Genomic DNA, 23,346 nt, shown 5'->3' with positions numbered 1-23,346 from the left:
GTGGCTGCTGGGGAAATATACTTCTATGACAGCTTTGTCATTGAGATAACACTGGGCAGCATAGCACATGTTGTCCTGTTGCTGTGTGTACAGTGTTTTCGTGTATGTCATTTTTTGTATTATCATCCATCATACAACCTCATTTCCTGAAAAGTTGTCACAATATGAAAAATTCAAATAAGACAGAATGATTTTAAAATTTTATAAACCCATATTTCATTCACAACAGAAAATAGAAAACATCACATTTTAAAATTACTATTATAAGAAGAAAAATAATGTAATTTAAAGTTTTATGGGAACAACCTGTCACAAAAAAGCTGGGACAGAGTCTTGTTTACCACTGTGTAGCATCCCCGTTTTCTTTGAAGAACGGTCTGTAAACATGTGTGAATGGAGCAAATATCTGGACTTTTGGATTCGCAGAAATGTCCCACTCTCATCTGATATACAATTCTAACTGTCAACAGTCCAGGTTTATCGTATTTTTCATTTTGTGAAACAAATCTTTTCAGTTGGAAAGGTCTGCAGGCAGGCCGGTTCAGCCCCTGGACTCTCCTAACACAAAACTGTGTCGTTATAATATACATGCATATACCTTTCAGCAGTGATGGTGCCTTTCCAGATGTACAAGCTTTCACTTCCATAGCTAATAATTCATTCCCATACGTTGACAGATGCTATAAAATACAAAACAAAACCAAAATATACTAAAATATAATATACTAGAGAGAAAACTATGAGAGCTATCTGTCCATATTTGCTGGGCACAGCACAATCAGTTGTTGCAAAAATGCACAGGGACACAACATTAAAGAGTGTTAGTACTTGTAGCAGATCATTTACCATTTGTTCATTTTCCACTGCCTGATAACCTCCCCCTTTTTTCTGTGGCATTTTCACTTGCAATCAAATACAGTTGATCCTGATGGAATCAGTGCTGTGTGGCAACAACAAAGACAACAGGGGACAAAAACAGGAAGATTGCAAACAGAGGAAAAGACTGAGCATTATCCTCAACAAAGCCAAGGAAGGGTACTATTTTTTATTACAGAGCCCTTTGACTGTTGGGGTCTTTGTTGGTTTACAGATTTTTGAGCACAATTAATTTGCCTCTCAATCCTAAAATGCATAATTAATATGAGTTGTTCCAGATTTAAATTTTTCTTTTCCATCTGTTTTCATCTGCTCAGATGGAATCCATGTGTGGGATCAGAAGCCAAATTTAGGAGGTGATTTAGGGGTTCCATTCCATAAGAAAGGAAGGCACTTTGGAGCTTAACTAAGAGAACAAGTTTCATGTAGTAGAGTATGATTTATGAGTGACCACAGGGACCACTGGTTACAGGGGCCCAAGGAACAGTGTTAAAAACTTGACAGAAAGAGAGAAAAGGATTCTTTGATGAGGAGGTGAGCTGAACTGCTTCAGAGTCTGTTGCTATGGTAGCCATGTGGAATAAATCAGCAGCATGAATTCCATTCTGAAATGCCTTCAGCACCCCACTGACTCAGGTAGACCCAGGCGGAATGTGAATGAGTCTGATGTCCCAGTACGTATTTCACCCTGGAGAATAAAAAGAACCCTGAACAGATGTTATTGGCTGCCCTAGATGTATTTTTCAGTGACGGTGACATTTTATACAGGTAAATACATACTGCACTATAATCAGTGTTGGGGGGTAACGGAATACATGTACCGCCGTTACGTATTTAAAATACAAAATATGAGTAACTGTATTCTGTTACAGTTACCGTTTAAAAAGGTGGTATTCAGAATACAGTTACTTTGGAATACGTAACGGAATACGTTACAAAATACATTTTGGGGCATGTATTCTGTATTCTGTAGTGGAATACATTTTAAAAGTAACCTTCCCAACACTGACTATAACATAAATGCAAAAAAAAAAAAAAAAGTGGGGCTGTGGTTTATGGCCAGCCATCTCCACTTTGGTCTTAAGGACATCAAGTTCCAGAAGTTTTGTACTTTCTTCAGGTGCAGCTCGGCAAACCTGAACTATGCTACCACATTCTTTTAATCGGGAAGCGGCCTTCTCTTGGCAACACTTCAAAACAAGCCATAGTTGTCCAGTGCAAATGGCACTTTTCTGAACTTTAACATTTGATATTTTGATTGTTGCTTACAGAGTCTGACATGTAGTTCTTTTTTGCAGTTTCTCTGAGCATCCTCAGTCTTGCTTTCTGATGAATTTGCTGGGATGTCCACTCTGGGAAGATTGACACCTGTCTTGAATGTTTTCCGCTAGTGAACAGTCTTTCTCACTGTAGAATGATGGACTTCAGATAGCTTGGAAATGGTCTCATAGCCCTTCCCAGATTGATTAGAGGCAATAGTTGCTCCCTTAAGGTCATTGCTTTCCATTCTCTTTCCTTCTTTGCATTATGTTTGTAAATCTAAATGCTCCGGACCAACAAACTGTCAGAACTTCTTTTCTAGAGGTGCCCACACTTAATGACAATCAAGTACATTTGATCATAAGCACCAGGCTGCTACTTACTCTCAATTTTTACGGAAGCAGTAAGGGTGTACTAATTTTTCACACACTTCTTCTGCACGTTGGCTTAGTTTTTACTAAATAATTGTACAGTGTAATATGCCATGTGTTGCTTACCAAATTTTAAGACCTACTATGCTGCTACGGACCAGATGATTTTTATGATGCCCTGATATGTAAAACCTTGGAACTGACAGATGGTGTGTTACCATACAATAGTATACAATATACATACAGCATACAATACACACAATACTGTTGGTACATTTGGTGTGCTTTCTTTTTAGTAAAATACAGGAAAATCTTGCTGTGATCATTTCAGTTGTTTTAATGTTGATATTAAAAAAGAAGTACTACTTGCTGAGAAATAATAGAGGTAAAATAAATATAAATATATATTATATTATAGTAGATTATATTAAAAATTAATATATATATATATATTATATATATATTGTTATCATATATATATATTTGTTTGGTCTTTTTCATTCTGTTTTAATCATATGACTACTGCATAACCACTTTCTCCATGTGTTTGTGTGTGTATGCTGTTACACACACTCGGAGTATGCTTTGCCATTATTGATTGCTTAACCACAGAGGTGACACCAGGGAAGGATGGTCCATCTTTTTTTAATGACAAGAATTTATAGGGGGTATAGCAGACACAACATTTTATTCCGAGTCTCAGATCAAGAATACTCAAGGTGAATGATAAGTGACATTAAGGCCTGACATAGAAAAAGTGGATTTTTTTTTATCACATACCACAAAGATCAAAACAATGTAGAAAAGAAAAGAAATAAATAATAAAGAAGAAATATGGTCCTCTGGAGTAATTACCACACAACTACAGTGTATACTTCACTGTAAGATAATGTCTTTTTGTGTCATTCCAGGATAAACTGAATATACATACCGACTCATCAGTTTTGCTAATGATATGCTTGGATAGTGACCCTATCAGTTATTTGGTGTTTTTCTTCACAGAGAAATTTGGTGATGTACATTACTGTTTGTGGTAAAGCCCATCTACAGCATCACTCATGAGAAACAAAATCATAACGTGGCTTTAAAGAGTGTCAAAAGGAGGAAAGAGAAACAGTAAGAGAGAAAACAGAAGGCGAACAGGTCAGGAAGCAGAGAAAGATAAATCATTTTTGGAATACACAGTTATAATTATCAGATATGCACATGAGGACCACCCTGAATTTTAGATAAATACAGCATACAATACACACAATACTGTTGGTACATTTGATCACAATAGTAGACACATAATAAATGCAGACACAGAGCAACAATGAGATCCACTACTAAGATCACATTTCATCCAATGTAAAAACTTTTAGAAGTGCTTAGATAGTAATTATTTTCATCAAGGGTGCAACTATAACAGAAACATGCCTCAAATATCCACAACAGTGGCATCACAACACGCTTTGTATTGTGGTCATTGTAACTACACACCCCAAAGTCATGACTGCAGTCTAATCAAAATAGCAAATATCATAATGCTCAAATTATGTTTCATTGTTCAAAAGCAACATATTCTCCAGTTAATGACACCTAAAAATCTAAAGTACTCAGAGAAAAAAAACACTACGAAAATAAGTTACCGTAGTAACAAATAAGGTAAAAAGGCAGTTGTTCCCTCTCATGGTACTGTAGGTGCTGTAAGAGTTTGCTGGATTTTACCGTTGTATTAGAAGTAAAGCAGCCTCTATGTGCGCTTCAATTGACAGCTGGGATGGGGTAGACTGGCTCAATCCAAGGGAGCGGATATTAACATATGTCTCTTCAGATTTGAAGCAATGTTGCTGTTGTTCATATGCTTCCAGGTCACTTTCTCCATACTGACACTTAAGTTTGTAATGTTGATCGGCACCAAAAATAAGTTTATACGACACAAAAAAGGCAGAGTGTTTTTTAAACAAGAGGAAACAACACAGTCAAACTACTCAGTAATAAATGTAGCTACAACAGTGAGGCAGCTTGCTACTGTTCTTTTTCTCTCTTTTTTGTACTGCTCTTGTCGAAAGCAAAGTGAAAACCTTTTACATGGTGCAAACACTGAGCGAGTCTGACCTTTAGACTGTGTGTGAGTGCATGTATGTATGTGCAGTGAGCCTCTGTTCTCCTCAGGTGTCCAAGGTGTGCCTGGGAGCTCTGTGGGAGTTCTCCCCTCCCTTTCCTTTCACTCTCTTCTCACCAGCCAGAGGAACATACTTTCTTTTAGTCTTTTTACGTTTCTTATCAGAGCACCACACTCTCTCACAGTACTCTTCCACTTTTTGAGCATCCCCATAACCAATCAGCTGGAGGAACTCCTTGTACCACAGCCTGGAGTGGGAGCCTGATGCCAGGGATTTGGGGCTGATGCTGGGGCGTGGTAGGGGACCCATGGAAGAGTGACACAAAGCCGCTGCTTTTGCCCCATCTCCATCATTGGCCATGTGGATTGTTGATTCCACCTTCTCTCCTCTGAGCACATGTAGAGTGATACGTAGCAATGTGTGCACATATCCATGTTCCACCGTCTGGCATACATACACACCAGCATCTGAGCTTCTTACACGTAAGAACAGCAGCCCATGTGAGGTCACAACAACTCGTTCATCACCTTGAACCTACATGAAGCAAGAGACAACTTTTTATGCCACTGATGTCGTCATTTTATGAATTAGGTTGACAGAATGTTAGTATTTTAATAATATGCCTAACTCAGTGACTTTTTTAAAAAAGATTTTTAGGAATATAACCTTTCTGAGTTTCTCTACACTACTGAATTAGATGTAATGTAAGATATAAGCATTTAAATCTGTAACAATCTATGAACCTTGTCATCTAAGTAAATGTGACAACTTGTTTATCACAATAACATACTTAATACAAGTATGTTTGTAGTATTTTAAACATGCATCAGACTTACCTGATGGTTCTCCCCTCCTTTCTGGAAGAACCAAAGGACCTTGGCTTGAAGTGATCGCGGGACACATTCCAGTAAAGTGCTATTGCTCTCCACCCCGTACACCAGCCTGTCTTTAGCTCTGTGCCATTTTTCATCTACACACCAATACGCACACATCATAAAACATAGTGAGGCAAGAAAAATGACATTGAGCTGCTTTGACCTTTCATTAGTTGGTAAATGTCCAGTGAATTGTTCATTGTTCTTTTGCTATAGCACAAGTGCACCAATCACATAGAGTTTGTTTTTTTTTAAACGGTTTTTGTAACATGTAACCATATTTGTCTGACAACATTTTTAATATTCTAGTAAATACAGGCAAGTGGCCATGCACACCCACACAAACATGCACATCCCACAGTTCTTTTATACACTAACCATCAATTTGCAGCCCATTGCACAGCTGGACAGCGTTGCCATGGCGCACATCCTGCCGCCTGAATCGTCTGCTAAAAAGTGAGAGAGAAGCAAAAAGGGAGTAATTTTGAACATGTGATGAAAGTGCAAGCGATGGGTGAAAAGAAAGACAGTGAGAACGTGAGCGTGGGGAAAAGAGAGCAGGAAAGATGGAAAGAGGAAGAGGGTGATCAAGTGCATACTGATTGGCATTACATAACATCTGGCTGGCATGTCTCTCAGTGTCTGTGATAATGACTTGGGAAACCAGCTTCACAGCATTGTGACTTTCAGTGCAAGATCCTGAAATCGAACCCGGGGGGGGGGGTCTACTATTAAAGGTGCAAACCGATGATAGCTCTTACAGACATTTGCGGTAAAAAGAAAATGACTCCTGTACTGAAGGGTGTGTGTACATGCTGTTACCTCCTGCTGGGGTAGACTCCAGCAGGGTAGTATCTGGAGCAGGTGATACCATCCCAGGCACAGTAGGGATCTCTGGCCAGACAACAGTCAGCACATTCTGAACCATAGAGGTCACACTGATGCAGTCTGACCTGAGCCACACCCACTTCTGACCCAACATACAGCTGTTGCTGTGAACCAAAAAGATGTGGACCATTAGAATTGATTTGCAGGCGAATTAAAATGTGACTTTGCATATCCATTCTGTCTTTTCCTCAACCGGCAGATCTACTTAACAACACACAGGCAATCATGCAGATCATGTCAATACAGTGTTATGCATACTGTCACAATGTTATCATCTTGTGGCTAAACAGGAGAACTGCAGAACTGCATTAGTAAAACAAATAGCTATTCAGATTATTGTCTTACCCTTTTAGGTGATATTAGAATCTCTCTCACTGGTGTTTTTACCTGCAAAAAAGGGAAAAATCTTTACTGTTATTTAAGAATAAATCTGAATAAGTGGTTGGTTCATTGTATGCTATTAAAAAAACATAGCTGAAAGCCTCTTGTCATTCTTCTCTCCATACCAAATCAGCTCTTAATGAAAACAGCAGCAACCACTTCTTGTTGAGTAATTTTCAGATATAACTGATCTTAGTAGAGAAGAGCTAATGTATTCATGTTATAATGAAGATCTCTCAGCTGTCAGGTTGAACAATCACACTTGTACTCTTCTGATGATCGAAAGCAAGCAAATTAGCAAATCATTATCCTCTCGTGGTGTCGCTGCAGCAACTGAATTATGGTGTGGACTTATTATAATGCAGAATTCACTTGGGAACAAATTCTACTTTGCTTTCACATTCTGGAGCAAAAAAATATGGTACCCTGAAAACTTCTAGCTCTTCCAGCAGCACCTCCTCCATAGTATCTGTGTCTTTGTTGTAGATGGTGATAAATTTCAACACCACTGAGTCATCTAACAGAAGGAGAGATAAACATTATACTGTTGCAAACAAAAGCAAACAAAAAAGTTATGTGTGAAATGGTAAGAAAATGTTGATTTAAAACTATTTATGCAACAACTTTGTATTTGTTTTTACAGAACACCTATTAAATATCTTTGGTGTTTTTCTGATGAAATACTCGTTACTTGCACGTTTTGCATGGATTTATGCAGTCCAGTACAGTGCCTATACCTGTGCCAATGTAAAGAACATGGTAGTGTCCATCTTGGGCTTGGACTCTGTCAACTGCAATCTGGGTCAACTTTCTTCTGCCTGGTTCTGTCTGTAATAGGACTGGTCTATGATGTTGCGGAAGGACTGGATTATACATCACTGGGTGAGAACGCAAAAAACGCAGGACCTCATCAGGGAACTCCTTAGAGCTGGAGAAGCCACCACCGTTCACTTTACTGGCACACTGTGATGTAAGCAAATAGAGAAGAGGATGGGACAAAGATAAGCAAAGACTATTAATTGCTTCATCACTGCATAAGTTGAAAAGAAAAAAGCCGACACGCATTAGTCATGCTCAAACTGCCCTGGCATGACCTGCTGAGGTAGCCACAACAGTGCTGACATTCACTGACACTGCTCTGCATTCTTTCAGCACTCTGTATTTTAAAGGACATCCGCTCTGAACACAGACTGGATTGATAGGAGAATAGGAGAGTGCCCTCGATAAACAATGCTGGTGAAACTGTTAATTAAATCACATAAACGTGATTTATTTCAAATTTGGGTCTCACAGATCCAGGTCGAGGATAGGGGACTCTGTCCTCATAAGGTGTCCAGTGATGCTCAGGTCTCTCTCTGAAGGCGAAAGGCCCATTGAAGGCTGCTCTGATGTCATCCATGTGATAGACACAGACTGCATAACCTTTAAACACCGTACTACAAAGAAAGGGTTCATCAGTAAATTTGATAGAGAGCAAAATTCTTTAATGAAATGCTGACATATTTATTTCTCACCTTGTTGTGCTAAAGAGGCAAAAGACTTCTGGGTTTTTCTCATCCTTGTTGTTGAGCACAAACACATCCTCTGAAACAAAATGTATCATTTAGATTTAGTGTATATATTGTTGAGCACACATGAAGCTGACATTTTTTGTCTCTTATCATTGCCATTCTGAGTATGTTAGCATGCTGGCATTAAAATTTAGTTCAAAGTTTTAGAGAAAGGGTTTTTTTTTTCATGCAGATGGTTAGATGTGTCTTTAATGCGTCTTTGACATCTCCAGTAAAGCAGTGGGAGTTGTTCATTTATTCTCATGATTTCTCATTAATCACATTTTTTCCCTCTAAATGGGATGGTTTGTGTGGCAAAGGCAGCAGTAATAAATGAGACATTGACACACGATGTGATGAACATCTGAAACTTGTAAATGTGGATGGGTGCAATATAAAAAGAAGAAGAAAAAAGCAAACATTAGATAACGTGGCTTGTAAGGCTTTGTTGTTTCTTTACCGAGCTCATCAAAATGCGTATCAATGCCATTGGGTCCAGCCACAGAGCAGATCAGACGAGTTTTCAGGAAGGAGGTCCATCTGTTCACCAGCATCCTCTGTCCTCCTTGGTCATTCTGAGAGATAAAGGCATGTATAGGTTTTAACGTCACAGTCAGTATAAACATTTTGGTTGGATTTTGTTTCTGTAGTATTCTCACCGCACAGACCCGTCCAATACGGGAATAAACGGCTTTGGTCACACCTTCGGCATCCATCTCTCGCTCAGTGAAGAAGAAGTAAACTTTATCATCACCTCTGTCATCATTGTCAGGTATAACTGCTGACCCAACAAATTTGGGTTCTGTAGGAAGAGGAATTAGTTGCAGTGAAACATTAGAAAAAGTGTTATATGAACAATTCTTTTAGGAAAATAAATGTGAATATATGATTTATTAAGAAAACATATAATAAATATGAAAAAATCTCAAAGCTAGTACTAATTAGCACAGTTACACTGATCAGCCACAACATTAAAACCCCTCCCACACCATAAAAATGACTTGACAGTTCACCTCAGTGCACCTCCCCAGCAAAAGTGTCTAACAATACAACAAAGAGCGCATGCCCCTAAACTCAGGAGGTCCAGCTGAGATTGAGTACCTGTGGCACATGCCGGCGCAAGTCAGATCAAGAGGCCCTACCACACAAACTAGTGGACCCAGCGCATTTGCTGCAAATGCTCATGAGCCAAAACCACAGGACACCCAGGCAGCTGGTTTCGATGTTGCGGCTAATCAGTGTATATTGACTTTAATTATGTAGTGTAAATCATGAGCATCTTTTTTAACATGATTATAAGCCTTGAAGCTATGTTTGAGAAGAAACATGTGTGCCAGATAGTTAACGTCACATTCGACACGAGTAGGAGGTCACAGTTTGCACTGCCACGCCATATGGACATATTTGCCCTTTGCATTTATAAGGACATGTTATTACAATCCTGTAATGTACACCAACCATTTAGCTGGGATCTGTCGTTTCGTTCTGTGCGTGTGTAGGTCTGGTTGTTAAGTCGACACAAAGCACCATCGTTCTCCCAGTAGTCAGTGTAGAGGCCAATATAAAGCTCTCCTCCTAATGTACACATGGACAGACACAAAGTAACAACAGTGCTATTAAAAAAATAACAGCAGTTTCTTTTAATGTGATTAAAACTATATAAAGTATAATTATTTATTAAAATAAATTAAATAAAAAGACCACAAGGTGGCAGTGTTTATACTGGCCAGAGATTTACATGCTTTATCATGGAACTAAAATGAAAACATGGTCATTTCACAACTGAGCCTTTAACTTTTAACCTCAGATGGGGAGGTGTTGAGTGATAAGTTGAGCAATTCTTACTGGATAACGCTGATGTGCAGGGACTGTTGGGGTCATATGGACTTCGTCCTCTGCCACTTGTAATGCTCTCTTCTTCAAGAGCAAACAGCCTGTCCTGAGGAAAACACGCAAACACTTTGATATATGTGTAGTTATTTTCACAGGGATTCATAAAACAGGGCCACAAACACACACTAAAGAGTTACTCCTGCGCAAAGGCTTTGACAGCACCTAAGCAAATCCCTTAAGCTGATGTGTAGAAGAATAAATCGAAAAGAACTGGAGAAAGGAAAGATCAGAAAATGATGGATTAGAATGAGGGAGGAAGATAGATGAGACAACAAGTGATGGATGACCAAATGGAGGACTTCTGTCTGGATGGGTATAACCAGCTATTCTCTACTCTTATTTCATAATGAGATCACCACTTTTACCGTTCAGATGCTAACAGCTGAAGTATGCACACACAAACAGACCCACACATGCTTACAAATACAGATCTGAACTCCCTATAGAACCACAGCTCATATGCTGTGGGCCACCAGTGATTTTAACAGTCAATGGCAGTCCAGGGGAGATGTCATATACTGCAATGATTTATGAGCAGCCACAGAACCCTGCTGTGAGGTGACTACCGCCCTACGCATGACTGTAACAGAAGCCAGTTCTGGGGTTAAACTCATTCATCTTAAAAAGTGGCCTATCAAAACTAAATGGAAAATAGCAAAAATACATCTAATCAATATTACTTCCAGTCTGTACTCTGGTATGTGATCTGTGCTTTTATTGAAACATCTAAGCCACCTGATAATGAGTTGATTGGCCATTGGTTGGCATAATTGATTTCAATAGTATCTATTAACCCTCTCAGGCTCAAATTAAGTTTTTGCTGCTAATGCACAACCAAGTCCTGCAGTGGTACTTCTGAGTAAAAAAAAACTCATAAAATATGTATGTGGGGTAATCAGGTTGTTAGTTTTTAACTGTTGCAAATCTGCAATGCCTGCCTTGAGAGGGTTAATCTAGGTTTTCCTAGTGTATACATTAATAAGATCAAAATTAAAGGTAACTAAAGACTGAATACAATCTCACGTACTACATGCATGATTTCGGGAGGCAATTTGGCATGTAAGTTTTCTGTGCTTACATAAATCAGCCATATCTGAGTTTTGTGCTCAGCTATGAGCATTCCAATGACCTGAGTGATGACTGAGTGTGGTTCCTGCCTGGAAGCTATCCCTGGCTTGGTTGACCTACTGGACAAGTGCTGGAATGCAGGGCGGAAACCTTTATTCCTTCTGCTCACTAAATTTATAAGCAGAGAGGGTCCACGTGGACGCTCACGTGCACAAAGCCTTATGCTCTCCAAAACCAAAGCTTTACATCTACAGCAGCATGTGCAGTGTTTAACAGCAGAGCAGACCCAGGGCTGAAACTTTAACAAAACACTCCATGATCATATCCATCATAAGGGGTAGGATTAAAAGTAAAGAACCTGGGATTAGCTGCTCATTTTGATGCCAGTACCTCGTTGTGAAATCCATCATAAACCAATCCAACATCTTTCTTTTAGTATAAATATTGAAAGTGAATAATTGATGTGAATGATGTAACAGAACTAAAGATCATAATTCACAATTCTGTTTGACTTTGAAGTGTCTGAAATTAAGTTTTTGAAACTTTTGGTTCCTAAAATGATTGGTTGTTTTTTTTTCTGTATCTTTTACCGTTTGACCTGAGTTTGTCTTTTATGTTTGATGTGATTGTACAGCACTTTGGTCAGCCTTAGTGGTATGGTATTGTATGGTATGGTTCTTTCTTCTGGGCTCACCTGCCATGTATGCCCAACTCTGACCGCAGCACAGATAGGGTTGAAGGCTCCTGTTCCACAGGCCAACAGATGGGTCTGGTTGTACTGTTGTAAGACCTTTATGTAGTTTGCACACTCTTGCTGTTGGAGGAATTACAAGGATGAAGGTAAAGTCGGTAGGGGTCAGGAGTTGTTCTTTTACACTGGGACCAAACAGTGAAAAATGGGCAATGAAAACATGCCAGGGTGTTACTGGATCATCAATAATATTGATAAAGTATGTTCAGGTTCATAATCATATACATATCAGGCCAATAAATATTCAGCTGGTCATTAGTGCTTACTGTTAACAATAATAATAATAATAAGTTATAGCAAAGAACATAACCAGCTGTATATACAGTCATATTTTATTGCAGAAGCCTTACCTTTTCCCTCCCTTTCATGAGACAGTCCTCCACCTGATAGTCTGTACTGGCCCACTGGATCTGAAACTCAGCACAATTGTCCCCCCACATTTACTCTTTACACTCTTTAAATATCACACAAAAGAATTGTTATGGTCACTGATGTGTCTTTTCCTGTCTTCTGTCAATGATTGATGTATTTGAGTGTGTTCTTTTCCCCTGTGTCTTCAGTTTCTCTCCCGTTTTCTCATTTCTCGGTTTGCACATCTTCAATTTGCTTCTTCTCTCTCTACCCTCATCTTAGTCCCTCCCACGTGACATATAAGAAAAAAGACGGCAAGGAAGATAAATCGTGAAAGAGGAGTTGGAAAAGCAAGCATTTCATGCTTCAAAGCTATCATTTTAAACCACTTTGCAATTAAACCCTGCATGTGGTACAGCTGCAACATATGTCCATTGTTTTGTAATAACCCCCCACTGTATTTTATGATGTCTGCATGAGCATAACTGTTTCCATGACAACATATATATATTTGCTTTTGATTTTAGGAGACTGTAAGAGAAATGTAATAAGAATGTCAAAAAATATCCTTCTTTTTCATTATTACGCCTAGAATTCATGAAGAGTCGAAACTTTGATTATGCAGTTGATCATATATCATAGCCAGTGACTTCTTTCCTGCTTTCACCATGATTTATATATTTATCGTCAAGACTCTGACATACATTGCAGGTGAAAGGGATACACCTGTTCACCATCCCTGCTCATAGCTCCTCCAGCAAGACTGGAACCGGGTCTTTGTTGCTACTTAATACGCTTTTTTCATCTCCTTTGTTGTCCGTCCACCTGTCTGAGACTGAAATCAATTTCAGCACACCGCGCTGAAAGATGTCTTAATTCCTAAAATGCATCTGGAGGACAGAGCAGAGAGCAATCTTGCTAGGAGGGGAAAAAAATCAAAGATGAAAAGGTGTATTCTCTGTAGAGATGTTTTCACCCTCATTGTAAAAAAGAGGCATGACACATGGCTTGGATATACAAACCAAGGTGGAAGGAGAAGTTTTGAAACAACTATTCAAGTGCTATTTATATTCATATGTTGATTAAGCATTTGTGATGATCCACTACATGTTTAAACTTTATGAAGCTTATGTGTAAGTTCAATAAGGAAGAGCTGTAATCACTCATGTGCCTGCTTTGCTGGGTGTTCGGCTGCTTTACTGTTTACCTGTCTACCGTTTTCCCACACTGTCAGTCTTACAACTGACATCATTACTCTAGTCCATTCATCTTCTCACCTGCCCGCTTTGAGCCAGTCATGGTTTAAATCTGTGATCTCCGTCGTTCTCCCTTTCAGACTGTCTTTTGCGCAGCCCACCTCCTCCCCACCTCCACCTCAGACACTTCAGCCAGAGCACTATTCAAGCCTGAGTCTTCATCTTCACCACCACCAGCGTCTAGACTTCAGGGGTCCTGTCCTAAATCCTATCACAGCTGGGATTCCATTCTGCCATGATGGGTCATCTGAGTCTAATCGCCAAATACATTCATTTCTCTAACTCAGTGAATCATGTTCAGTTCTTCCAAGTGATCTCTTCTTGCTGAGCTTTATATTGTCATATTGTGCCATTCTGTGATTATAATTAAAACTAGCAGAAGTTAAGTTATAACAAAACAATTTATTGATGCCTAAGCGTTGCAGCTGTGCCAAACTTCATATTTAATTGACATTGCTTTAAAATGAGGCCCTGAAGCAAGGCTGTCTCGTTATGTTAAATGCCTGTTGTTTCACTTCCTCTCTTCTTTGTCTCCTCTGCTCGCATCTCTGGTGGGAAGAACTAAGATACAAGGAGACAATGTGAGGTGAGGATGTAGAAACTCAGAAATGAGAAAGGGGGGATGTGTTACTTGCATCCTGTCTCATTCTTATCGCCGCCTCTGTGATTCTCAGATCGTTTCCAAATGTTCCCAATTAGCCTTTGGCCTTGTCAGTCCTGTTGGTTTGTCTGTTTCTCCCACTCTCCTCCTGTCTCTATAGATAAGTTTATTTCCAACTTTTAAATAATTTATCTGTTTTTGTGTGTTCACCCCTTAACCCTACAGTGCCTGTTGTTATGTATCTCTTCAGTAAGTTTTATAAAACCTCCTCTTTATTTATTCATTTCCATATTTAGCTCATCATTTTGAACCCATGCCGGATAAAGAAGCGTTTACATTCATTTTGGCCAGTCTGTAGACTTATGGGTCTACATATCGAAGTTGCTGACAGGAAGGAAAGAAACCAGGCTCACCTCCGCATGGTGTGTGTTAACCTGGTCCAGGCTAAGAGAGAACAGAGCATTCTTGGCACCAACATAAAGCCTCTCGTGGCCCTCATCCAGCAGCATGGTCTGGGGTTGAAGTGACACTCCATGTTTCTGGAACACCCAAGTCCTGTTCAGCTGCCAAAGCTCTATATAGACAATACAAATAAATTGATTACAATAATAAACACCGCACACATTTAGATATACTTTACATGTATGTAGCTTTTTGACTTTAGTGAAAGTCCATTTCAGCCAGACAACCTTCCGCAAGAGATTTCTAACAACTTTAGAAACCTGTGCCTAAAGCCCAACTGCTCAAGTGGCCAAGGTCGTATTGCAACATGTGTTTTTGATTCATACCAACCCCATGAGAATCGCAGACAGCAAAGGTTATCTTTCCATCTTATGTCTCCCTTCTCAGTGATACCTATATCTCACTTCAACAGTGGTTATCATCCCTAAATCTGAAAGAAATGACAAATAAGTGATTTCTTAGAAGATGACTCTTTTTAGTCACAGCTATGTCATGAAAATGCAAAAAACTGAAACGATTCAGGAAGTAATCTTTTGTATAATAGAAGGGTCATTTGAGTTGCACTAGGCTATGGTTTCTTGTACTGAGAGGAAGCAGTTTTGTCAGACAGGAAAGCAAACCGGCTCCTTATCAGCCATTAGTTTAGATGAGCTGCCACTCCCTGTCAGTTTTACTTTAGGTGATTTGAAATCTTATTTTAAAAAGGAGGCAGTGGACCATCACATGCATGTCATTTTATATAAACATAAACGCACCAGCAAACACAGTTTGCATCACAAATACCACCCATGCACATGCACACCTGAGATTGAGCTTGGCAGGCTGCCCCACCATACCTGCTCTCTGTAATCTTCATGAAAGACTGAGGGTGAGGGATTTAAACTAAGTCCCAGACTTCCAGAGGCGTACACTTCCTCTGGGTTCCACTGGCCTGAAATACCTTTCATTAACACAAGATCGGTTGGGCTAGGTGCCCTCATAAAGGAAGAAAGGGGATCTGGTGTGTGTTAATGGTGCTTTTGAGACCTTAGGTCAAGCCTACCAGACAAGCTAGAATTTGTGAAAAAAAAACATTTATTCGTCCTACTTTTCATGAAAATGGTAGTTCATCTTTACACTGTACATCAAACTCCTTTTGAAAGAAGAGAAAAAAAAAAATCTACTTAATCATGTTACTGTACCAGCCTTTGGACTATTTAAAACAATGCTGAGGTGCCTCTACATGCCAGGGCTGCAGGGGGTAATTGTATGATTTGTTTTTCTAGGCGCTGTATATTTTTAGTGATACTCGATCTCCAAGATAGGAGGAGAGAGTGTTTATCCTATTTTGCAGATCACTCTTGGCAACAGTACTCTACTCTGTGGAAAGTTTTATTTGTTTAAAATAGGATTAGGTATCCACAGAGGAATGGGTGATTGTGTATATTTTGTTGCTATTAAGATTTCTGCGTTGGAGACAAGTGACAGTTTGTTTGAGTAGAATTAAATCTTTGGTGGTTAGGTGGCAGAGACGGAGAGTGGCAGTGGTGTTCTGCCAAGGCTCAGACATGCTTCCTGTAATTATCTAATCCACACACATACACATACAGACAGCCCCCCCACACACACACACACGGAATTCTTTCAGTTTTTGTGTCACTCACATACAGATTTTTTATCTCCTTGATCCCTCTGTGCTAAGCTGGACTTGCATTGAGCACAATCCTCTAACACTGGCTTTCAATCAGCTCTTTCTTTTTTCTTGTGATGTCAAATTTGCAGCTATTCACTTAGATGACTGACTTACAGGGCAATTTAAAATGATGGAATAAACAGTCTGTAAGTCAAACCCATTTTTCAATCTGCTTCTGACTTGTCTATGTCAATAAAGATGAGTTGCAGCTGATTTATATGGACACATGCACATAACAAGGCACTAAGATAGACCTGTAGGAGTCTCTCTCTCACACACACAAGCACAACTGCAAATAAACTTGCATTTAATCGTGTAGATTTGTTTGTTACATTGTAGATATATGGTGTTCACCTCTTTTGAACTGGAATGTTTTTACAGTAAGCAATGTTCATTTGAAGAAAGAAAACGAAAAGGAAATGCAAAAATGCAAGTTCTAAAAACATATAATCACATATAAAAAATGTTATAATTACAGTTGAAGTTACAAAAATACAATCAGTGGATCTCCTGATTATACAGATGCACTGAAGGATGTTTCAGAGGAGTTGTTTAAAGATTTCTCCTCTGTCATTATAAGTGCATGCCACCCCACTGGCTGAATAAAGGAATTGGGGGATTTCCACAATTCTCCATACTTCTCTCTGTCTTTCTCTCGCTCTCTCACCATCTGCAGCCAGTGACAGCTCCTTAGCCAACAGCTAAGTAGTTGGAAGGAGGAAGAGGGTGTTTCTCTACCAGCAACTTTGCCAAAGAGACACATGGCCCTACTGTGATCCTACTTCAAATGACAGACACAAAGAAAATGGACTCCCACAAGGCGCACACTTTCATCCGTTGTCTGAGGAGTGCTGATAGATGTTTAAGGAGATTTGGTGTGATGAAATCAAAATAAACTTTGTCATCTCTTCTTTATCCATGTATGGAAATACTGTTTTGCTGCATGAGGGGATACAGTATGTGTATGTGTGTGTCTCCAAGTGTGCAGCAGTACTTCAGCAGCACTTCATCTATAGCCACATAAACCAAGGTAACTGCACACAGGAGATCATGAAGAAAAAAGAACATTCCCCTGGAAACTTAAAAACACAAATTAAAGTTTCTATCATAATTTTGTATATTGCCAAGGACTAAGCACACATTTAACCTAAACTTGAGGTGGACAGGCTCATATTTCCAGAAAAATAAGCTTACGCATGTTACACTGAGTAATGGGACTTGTGCGGGAACAGAAACAAAGAGAATTATTGAAGTGAACTGTTAAAGGGTAAAAAAAATGAGAAGGGGGTCTGTTCTCCTGAAAGCCTGAGTGAGACTGCAGAACTCCTGGGGGTGGGGTCAGGAGCAGAAGAACTGTGGTGTTATGCCATTATCGGTATACAGCCTTGTGTTTCTATATTCCCTTGTGTGAGGGGGAATGATGTCACAGAGCAAAATGAAACCCACATGGTGTGTCTGTGGAGGGTGAGACAGAGTGTGCTTCTCTGTAATGACAAGAGTGCAAGTATGTTTCCTGAATGAAGTTATAAATTAAGATAAGACCTAAAAACCACATCAAAAGGCAAGTAGATACATACACCTCATACGTACTTCATCTCTTTGCAAGGTTTGTGAATATATCACTGTGCTGTCTTTGACTGACATGTAATTAAAGCCTGTCCCCATCTGTTACTCCTTCAGCCATATATGAAGTAGGCTATGTGGCCTCTGAGACAAAAATGAATGACTTACTGGATAACTTGATGTATATCAGTGCTGTATGTTAAAGGACCAGAATGTATAAACTGATTTCAATGTCAACTCCAGCACAGTGAATGCAGTACTGTCCACAAGTCTTGAGCCACCCTAGCGATTTATTGAGTCATACTGGAAATGTGGTGTATAAGGAAAGAAGAGCTTTTCAAGACTTTTTCAAGGTGGTGTTGCAAAATTCCGATTTTGCTAAGTTCTCCAACACCACTGGCTGAAATGCATCCCCAAACCATGACAGAGCATCCAATGTGCTTTACAGATGGCTGTGGAGACTCACTCTTCTGAAAATAATTAGCTGCATATAATTAGCTGGGGACATTAAAAACACTTTGGATCAATATTGTGTGAAACCATTTATTACAGTTCTCCTCTCTTCTTTTTTTCCCCCCAAAAGCTGGAAGAGTGAAATAAGAGAGACCTTTCCTGTTATTTACTCTCTTTGATGCACCAGCCTACAACAAACAATATCGACAATGAATCCATCACTTTTGCCATCCTTCATCCTCCTCCCTTGTAATACCATTGCAGCTTAGACTCTACAGAGGCAAACCATTTTTGTCCCATCTCTGCTTCCCTGTTACAAACTTAACTCATCTAGTCTTCATGCTCCCTTCACTGCAAAAAGGTCAGAAAGGATATTAGAGTTTCACCAGCTGCCTTCCCCTCTGGACATCTCATTAATGAACCAGAGAACACATACATAACACAATGGGTGAAAAAAATGATGGTGAGATGTACACACACAAAATGAGAATATGAGAAGGGTGATTGCAGAGGCGACTGGAGAAGGTTGAAAGATGATCCCTTTTCCTGTGCTAGCCTAAAAGGTGTGATTTACGCCACCATTCCCTTCATTTTCTAGCTGTTTGATTTAAGGTCTACAGTATGACTTGTGCTGTGACCGCGATGCAGTGTGGTAAATGCTAATTATAGGCCTCTTCACACACAGAGGGAAGAAACATAATGGGACTCCTCACTTAACATATTATATGTAAGTAGAAAAAACAAGAAGCAAAATTCCCCATTTCTTTTGAGGCAAACACATTTAGAGTCACACTGGTGTTTTCCATCTTAGCCCCAGATGAAAGTCACCCACATATTCATCATTTCAAGATTGTAAAGTACACAGAAAGAGCTTTTTCTTGTCTGGAGTGGCACCTCTAAAATTATAGTTTCAAAGGACACGAGTAATTGCTACCTGTGCTCACAGATGCTTGCACCTCAGCTGCCTCTGCTCAAATCACACAGTTTTACAGTTTCTACTGAAGAAAGGCAATGCTAAGCACAAGCTTTGCATTTCTCAACAAATGTATTTACTTATCTATACCTACACTGTAACCTTTTTTAATAAAAAGCGTGTTTCGCTCACACATGTGAAAGAAATAGTAAATGATGAAATTCACCTCACAAGTTGTTCTTTTTTACTGTCTTTCTCTTAAAGTTTCCAATTGGACATAATAAAGAAAGTGCATGTGTTTATTTGTATAAGCAGTCATATGCAGTGTGATTTTAACCTTGCCAGAACAACTTTTTCACCTTTATTGACTCGCTGAATTAAAATATTTTTGTTACTAAATGCTTACAGCTTTAGTGAAAATGTGTCCTTGGCAGACGACTGAGGAAATTCCTGGTCAATTTAATTATTTTAAAATGGTCAATATTTTTCTTTCTTTTTTCTTTTTTTCTGTTCTGGATAGGTATCTGTTATGTGGCAGGAGAAAGTGATGTTTTAGCTTTGCTAAACAAGCAATTTATTGTTCCAATTTGTTCATAAATTAAATGCACAAGTTTCTGGGTGTGACTTTTTTTCCAGTTGGGTCATTAGAACTATGAAAACTATGAAATCTGCTGCATCAAACTCTCGGCAGCTTAGGCCAAGTATGATGAAAGTGCTGAGGAAGCAGCAAAATAAATCTAAGTCTGACCACCTATCTGCAGCCTGTCAACATGCTAGCTGTGCAACAGCTTCATTAGCAGCAAAATTGATGGCTGTCCTAAAGGAAGAGCTCATTTCACTTCACAGTCCTGGAGAGCTGAAAAAACAACCTGCTGCCAAGCACCTTGAATGATGCAAATCCAAACTGCATGGCTCTGTGTCCAAAATTTTCAAAACAAACAGTATCTTTTTATTTTTGTTTTATGGTCAGCATATCTCGCTACAGGAGGCTTTCTGTGTGCTATAGTCCAAGATTTAGGGAGTTTTATTGGGCAAAAGCCCAAGCAACTGAGATGCATTAACATCTTTATGTTATTTTTAAAGTTTTTTAAATCTGTGCAGCGAAGAAGATTACGGTCAAACAGCACAGAGTCTGTGTTTGTAACTTGATACACCATGTGATTTAGGCAACAGCTCGGAGTTAACTGGATGTGTAAGCAAATGAAAGAATGAATGGGATTAAAGTGAATTAAATGCATTTAAAGAAGTCTTCACTGGAACAGAAGTCTCGAAAAGAACATTGGGAAAAGATCAAAAAAAGAAATAGTGAATAATTCTTCCATAAAATGTGCAAAGTATGGCTCACATCAAAGCGCAGAGAGATCCATACTGTATGGCAGTAATGCTGTCTTTGAAACACATGGTAATGGGCCCAGAGGAATTCAATGTCAGAAACTCTGAAAATTTGACCTGTTCATTTATTGAGCTTTCTATTGATCCCACACCATGGATCGGCCCATCTAACCGAAAGCAGAAGTATTTCATTATTGATATTATAATATTTTCTTTCCCATTATTAAACTTTCTCTTAAATAGAAGAATTTAGTTTTTCTAACCTGCTTTGATACCAAATGTTATGATAATATGGTCATACTTCTAGGAGTAGGTTAGTGAAACCACATCCATCTCTTTCCATCTTCCTGAACTGCATTCAAATTGTCAGCGTGTGAAGAATTTACAGAATTTATTTCGCGTGTACATGTGTCTCTCTTTGTTTATGCATATGTGTGAGTTTAGGGTGTGTGCAAAAAATCACTGACAGAACAGCCCATGAGGCATAAATTAGGACTTAGATGTTTTTCATTCCATAATGATAGGATCCAACTGCAGCCATTTCAAGCTCCCCTGTGCTAGCCAGAGCATGTAGCGAGAGAGAGAGGGAGAAAGAGTGCTAGGTGGTATGTCAGTGAGTGTCTCAGCTCGCCCCTTGGGCGATTAATAAACCGAAAGTAACAATGATAATTAATACCTACTTTTTGTGACTAAGCACATCAGTGGTGATTTTCTAACATTTGTTTTGGTGTGAACTTTACCTTACTTTTCATTGTAAGTTATTGTGCTATTGCTGACACATTTATCTGAGCAAAGACGAGAAAAATAACACATGCAGTACATATCATAAAACAGCACACCCTTTTACTGATGAACCAGACTTGTCAGCTTTCATAACTGAGTCCAAACACGTATTTTTGAGTTATTGACCATCCAAATTCCACACCTATTTTCAACCATGACTAACAGGCTTATGCGGAATCATCACCTTCTGTTGCTGTAGAGATCAAAGAAACTGTGAGAAAAGGCCAGTGTTTACTCAAGAGTTTTATCTGCAAAGATAAAACCCTCATTATTGTCTGAGAGATACACAAAAATCAGTCTACATACCAGGGCATCGCAAACTCCCACACACACTTTAACTGGCACGTGCACGCACGCACATTCCCGCGCACCAAGAAAAGAAATAAACAATGTTTCCATCACACCACCAGTATAGCATGAGAGAAAGCCACATTTTAGATTCTCAACCACCATGGCTGGGGCACCAAAACAAACTACAAGGAGGCTCCTTAAATATCAACAGTGGGTGAAAAAAAGGGTGCACTTCCCAAAGTCACAGGAGAGCTCAGTCTTCCCTGAGCCAACGCTGCGCAGTGCCAGGTTAAAACATAAATCTTCAATAAACATCTCATTACACGGTAATGATAACTAACAGCATCCTGAACTCACGTCCAAAGAATAGTACTTTTTTTAACTTCACTATTTTTTCACAGAGTATTTGATGCATCATTTTATTGCTTATGTATAACTTTATGCATACTTTCTGCAGGAAACTATAATGCTTTAAAACTGTATAAAAACTAATATTAGCTATTAAATTTTTAGTGCAGTCATGAACTATGCTGCAGTGACTGCTGGCGGAGAGCAGAAGTCTATTAAAGTATGGACAATGATTTTGCATTATACCTGTCTCATTTCCAATTTCCAGTTATTAGTCTGTGCAGAAAAACAAAGTAATTTTTGACAGTATCAAAAAAATCAGATGGTCTCTATATTAATGAAGCACAGGGAGCATTTTAAAGCATGCTACATAAATATTTATTGACAAAATAAATGAAAAGAAACACACATTAGATATTTCTTACCTTTGTTGGAGAGTCGTATCCTTGGGTTGATGCTGTGTGCTGTGTGTGTCATGCCCAGCAGAGCAATATACAGCAGCATCAGCGAGAGATACACAGTCCGTATGCACTCTACCATCATCATTGATATACACATTCTACATTTGCCTATTTAGAAGCCATGCAAGTCCAGAGTCTCAACGTAGCCTCCAAGGTCTTCGGAAAAAAGAAATTGCCCACAGGTGTTTGCTCAGCAGCGTTCTGCAAATACTGTTCAGTAAGATACAATCTTTAATATAACAATCCAACAAGAGCTTGCTTGGAGGTAGCAGTCCATTTTCTAATGATCAAAACAATGTGAATTGGCTCAATGTATCTCTGCAGCTTCTATATAGCCTCTGCTTTCCCCTATAGCAGTCGACTGAAAGCTGCATCCACCCACTACCTCTGTGGACAGGGTAGTGCTTTGGGTATTATCCTTGTTTGGTTTTAGTAACCAGGGAGAAGAGAAGTCCACTTGCTACATTCACGCCGCAGTGCTCACTGTCCTCTGTCCATATGTCAGTCCGTCTGTTTTTTTTTTTTTGTCTGTCTGTATGAACAGCTTAGATCCACTCTTTCTGATGTGATGAATGAAAAGAAGATAGAAAAAAAATCAGATCTATGAATCCCACAAAGGTGTAGATGCTAATTTGTAAAACCTCAGTGTATAAGTCTATCCCAGTAGGAGGGTAGACAGGCAGATCTGGAGCTGGAGCTGGTGTGCTCTGTCTTCAGTCTGTGTTCCTCCTCTTGGGTCCACTGGAGCCAGTCATTCTCTGGACGAGAGCCCAAGCAAAGGATGAGCAGAAGAGGGAGGAGTGGAGAGCCTCGTGCCTGACGTGCGGTCTAGTTGCACT

At 39.3% G+C, this 23,346-nt stretch overlaps 1 protein-coding gene across 2 annotated transcripts; it reads right to left on the bottom strand.

Annotated features, from left to right (window-relative positions):
- Positions 1-3,176: 3,176 nt before the first annotated feature.
- Positions 3,177-23,333, bottom strand: sema3e (sema domain, immunoglobulin domain (Ig), short basic domain, secreted, (semaphorin) 3E). Of its 2 annotated transcripts, none has more exons than XM_063479793.1 (17): positions 22,472-23,333; positions 14,643-14,803; positions 12,372-12,431; positions 11,965-12,084; positions 10,155-10,248; positions 9,768-9,884; positions 8,969-9,111; positions 8,770-8,884; positions 8,274-8,343; positions 8,051-8,195; positions 7,497-7,722; positions 7,185-7,276; positions 6,724-6,765; positions 6,313-6,482; positions 5,869-5,939; positions 5,452-5,585; positions 3,177-5,149 (listed from the first exon to the last, which is right to left on the bottom strand). In XM_063479793.1, exons 1-17 carry the CDS (start codon positions 22,602-22,604, stop codon positions 4,661-4,663), a joined length of 2,382 nt encoding a protein of 793 aa, XP_063335863.1. In that variant the 5' UTR covers positions 22,605-23,333; the 3' UTR covers positions 3,177-4,660. The 2 variants fall into 2 exon arrangements, with proteins under 2 accessions (XP_063335863.1, XP_063335864.1); XM_063479794.1 differs by having other exon boundaries at positions 5,869-5,936.
- Positions 23,334-23,346: the final 13 nt, after the last annotated feature.

This window comes from Pelmatolapia mariae, linkage group LG7 (genome assembly GCF_036321145.2).
Source record: "Pelmatolapia mariae isolate MD_Pm_ZW linkage group LG7, Pm_UMD_F_2, whole genome shotgun sequence".
Taxonomy (NCBI): Eukaryota; Metazoa; Chordata; class Actinopteri; order Cichliformes; family Cichlidae; genus Pelmatolapia; species Pelmatolapia mariae.
Note: the sequence above shows the minus strand (reverse complement) of the source record. Positions and strands in the feature narration are given on the sequence as shown.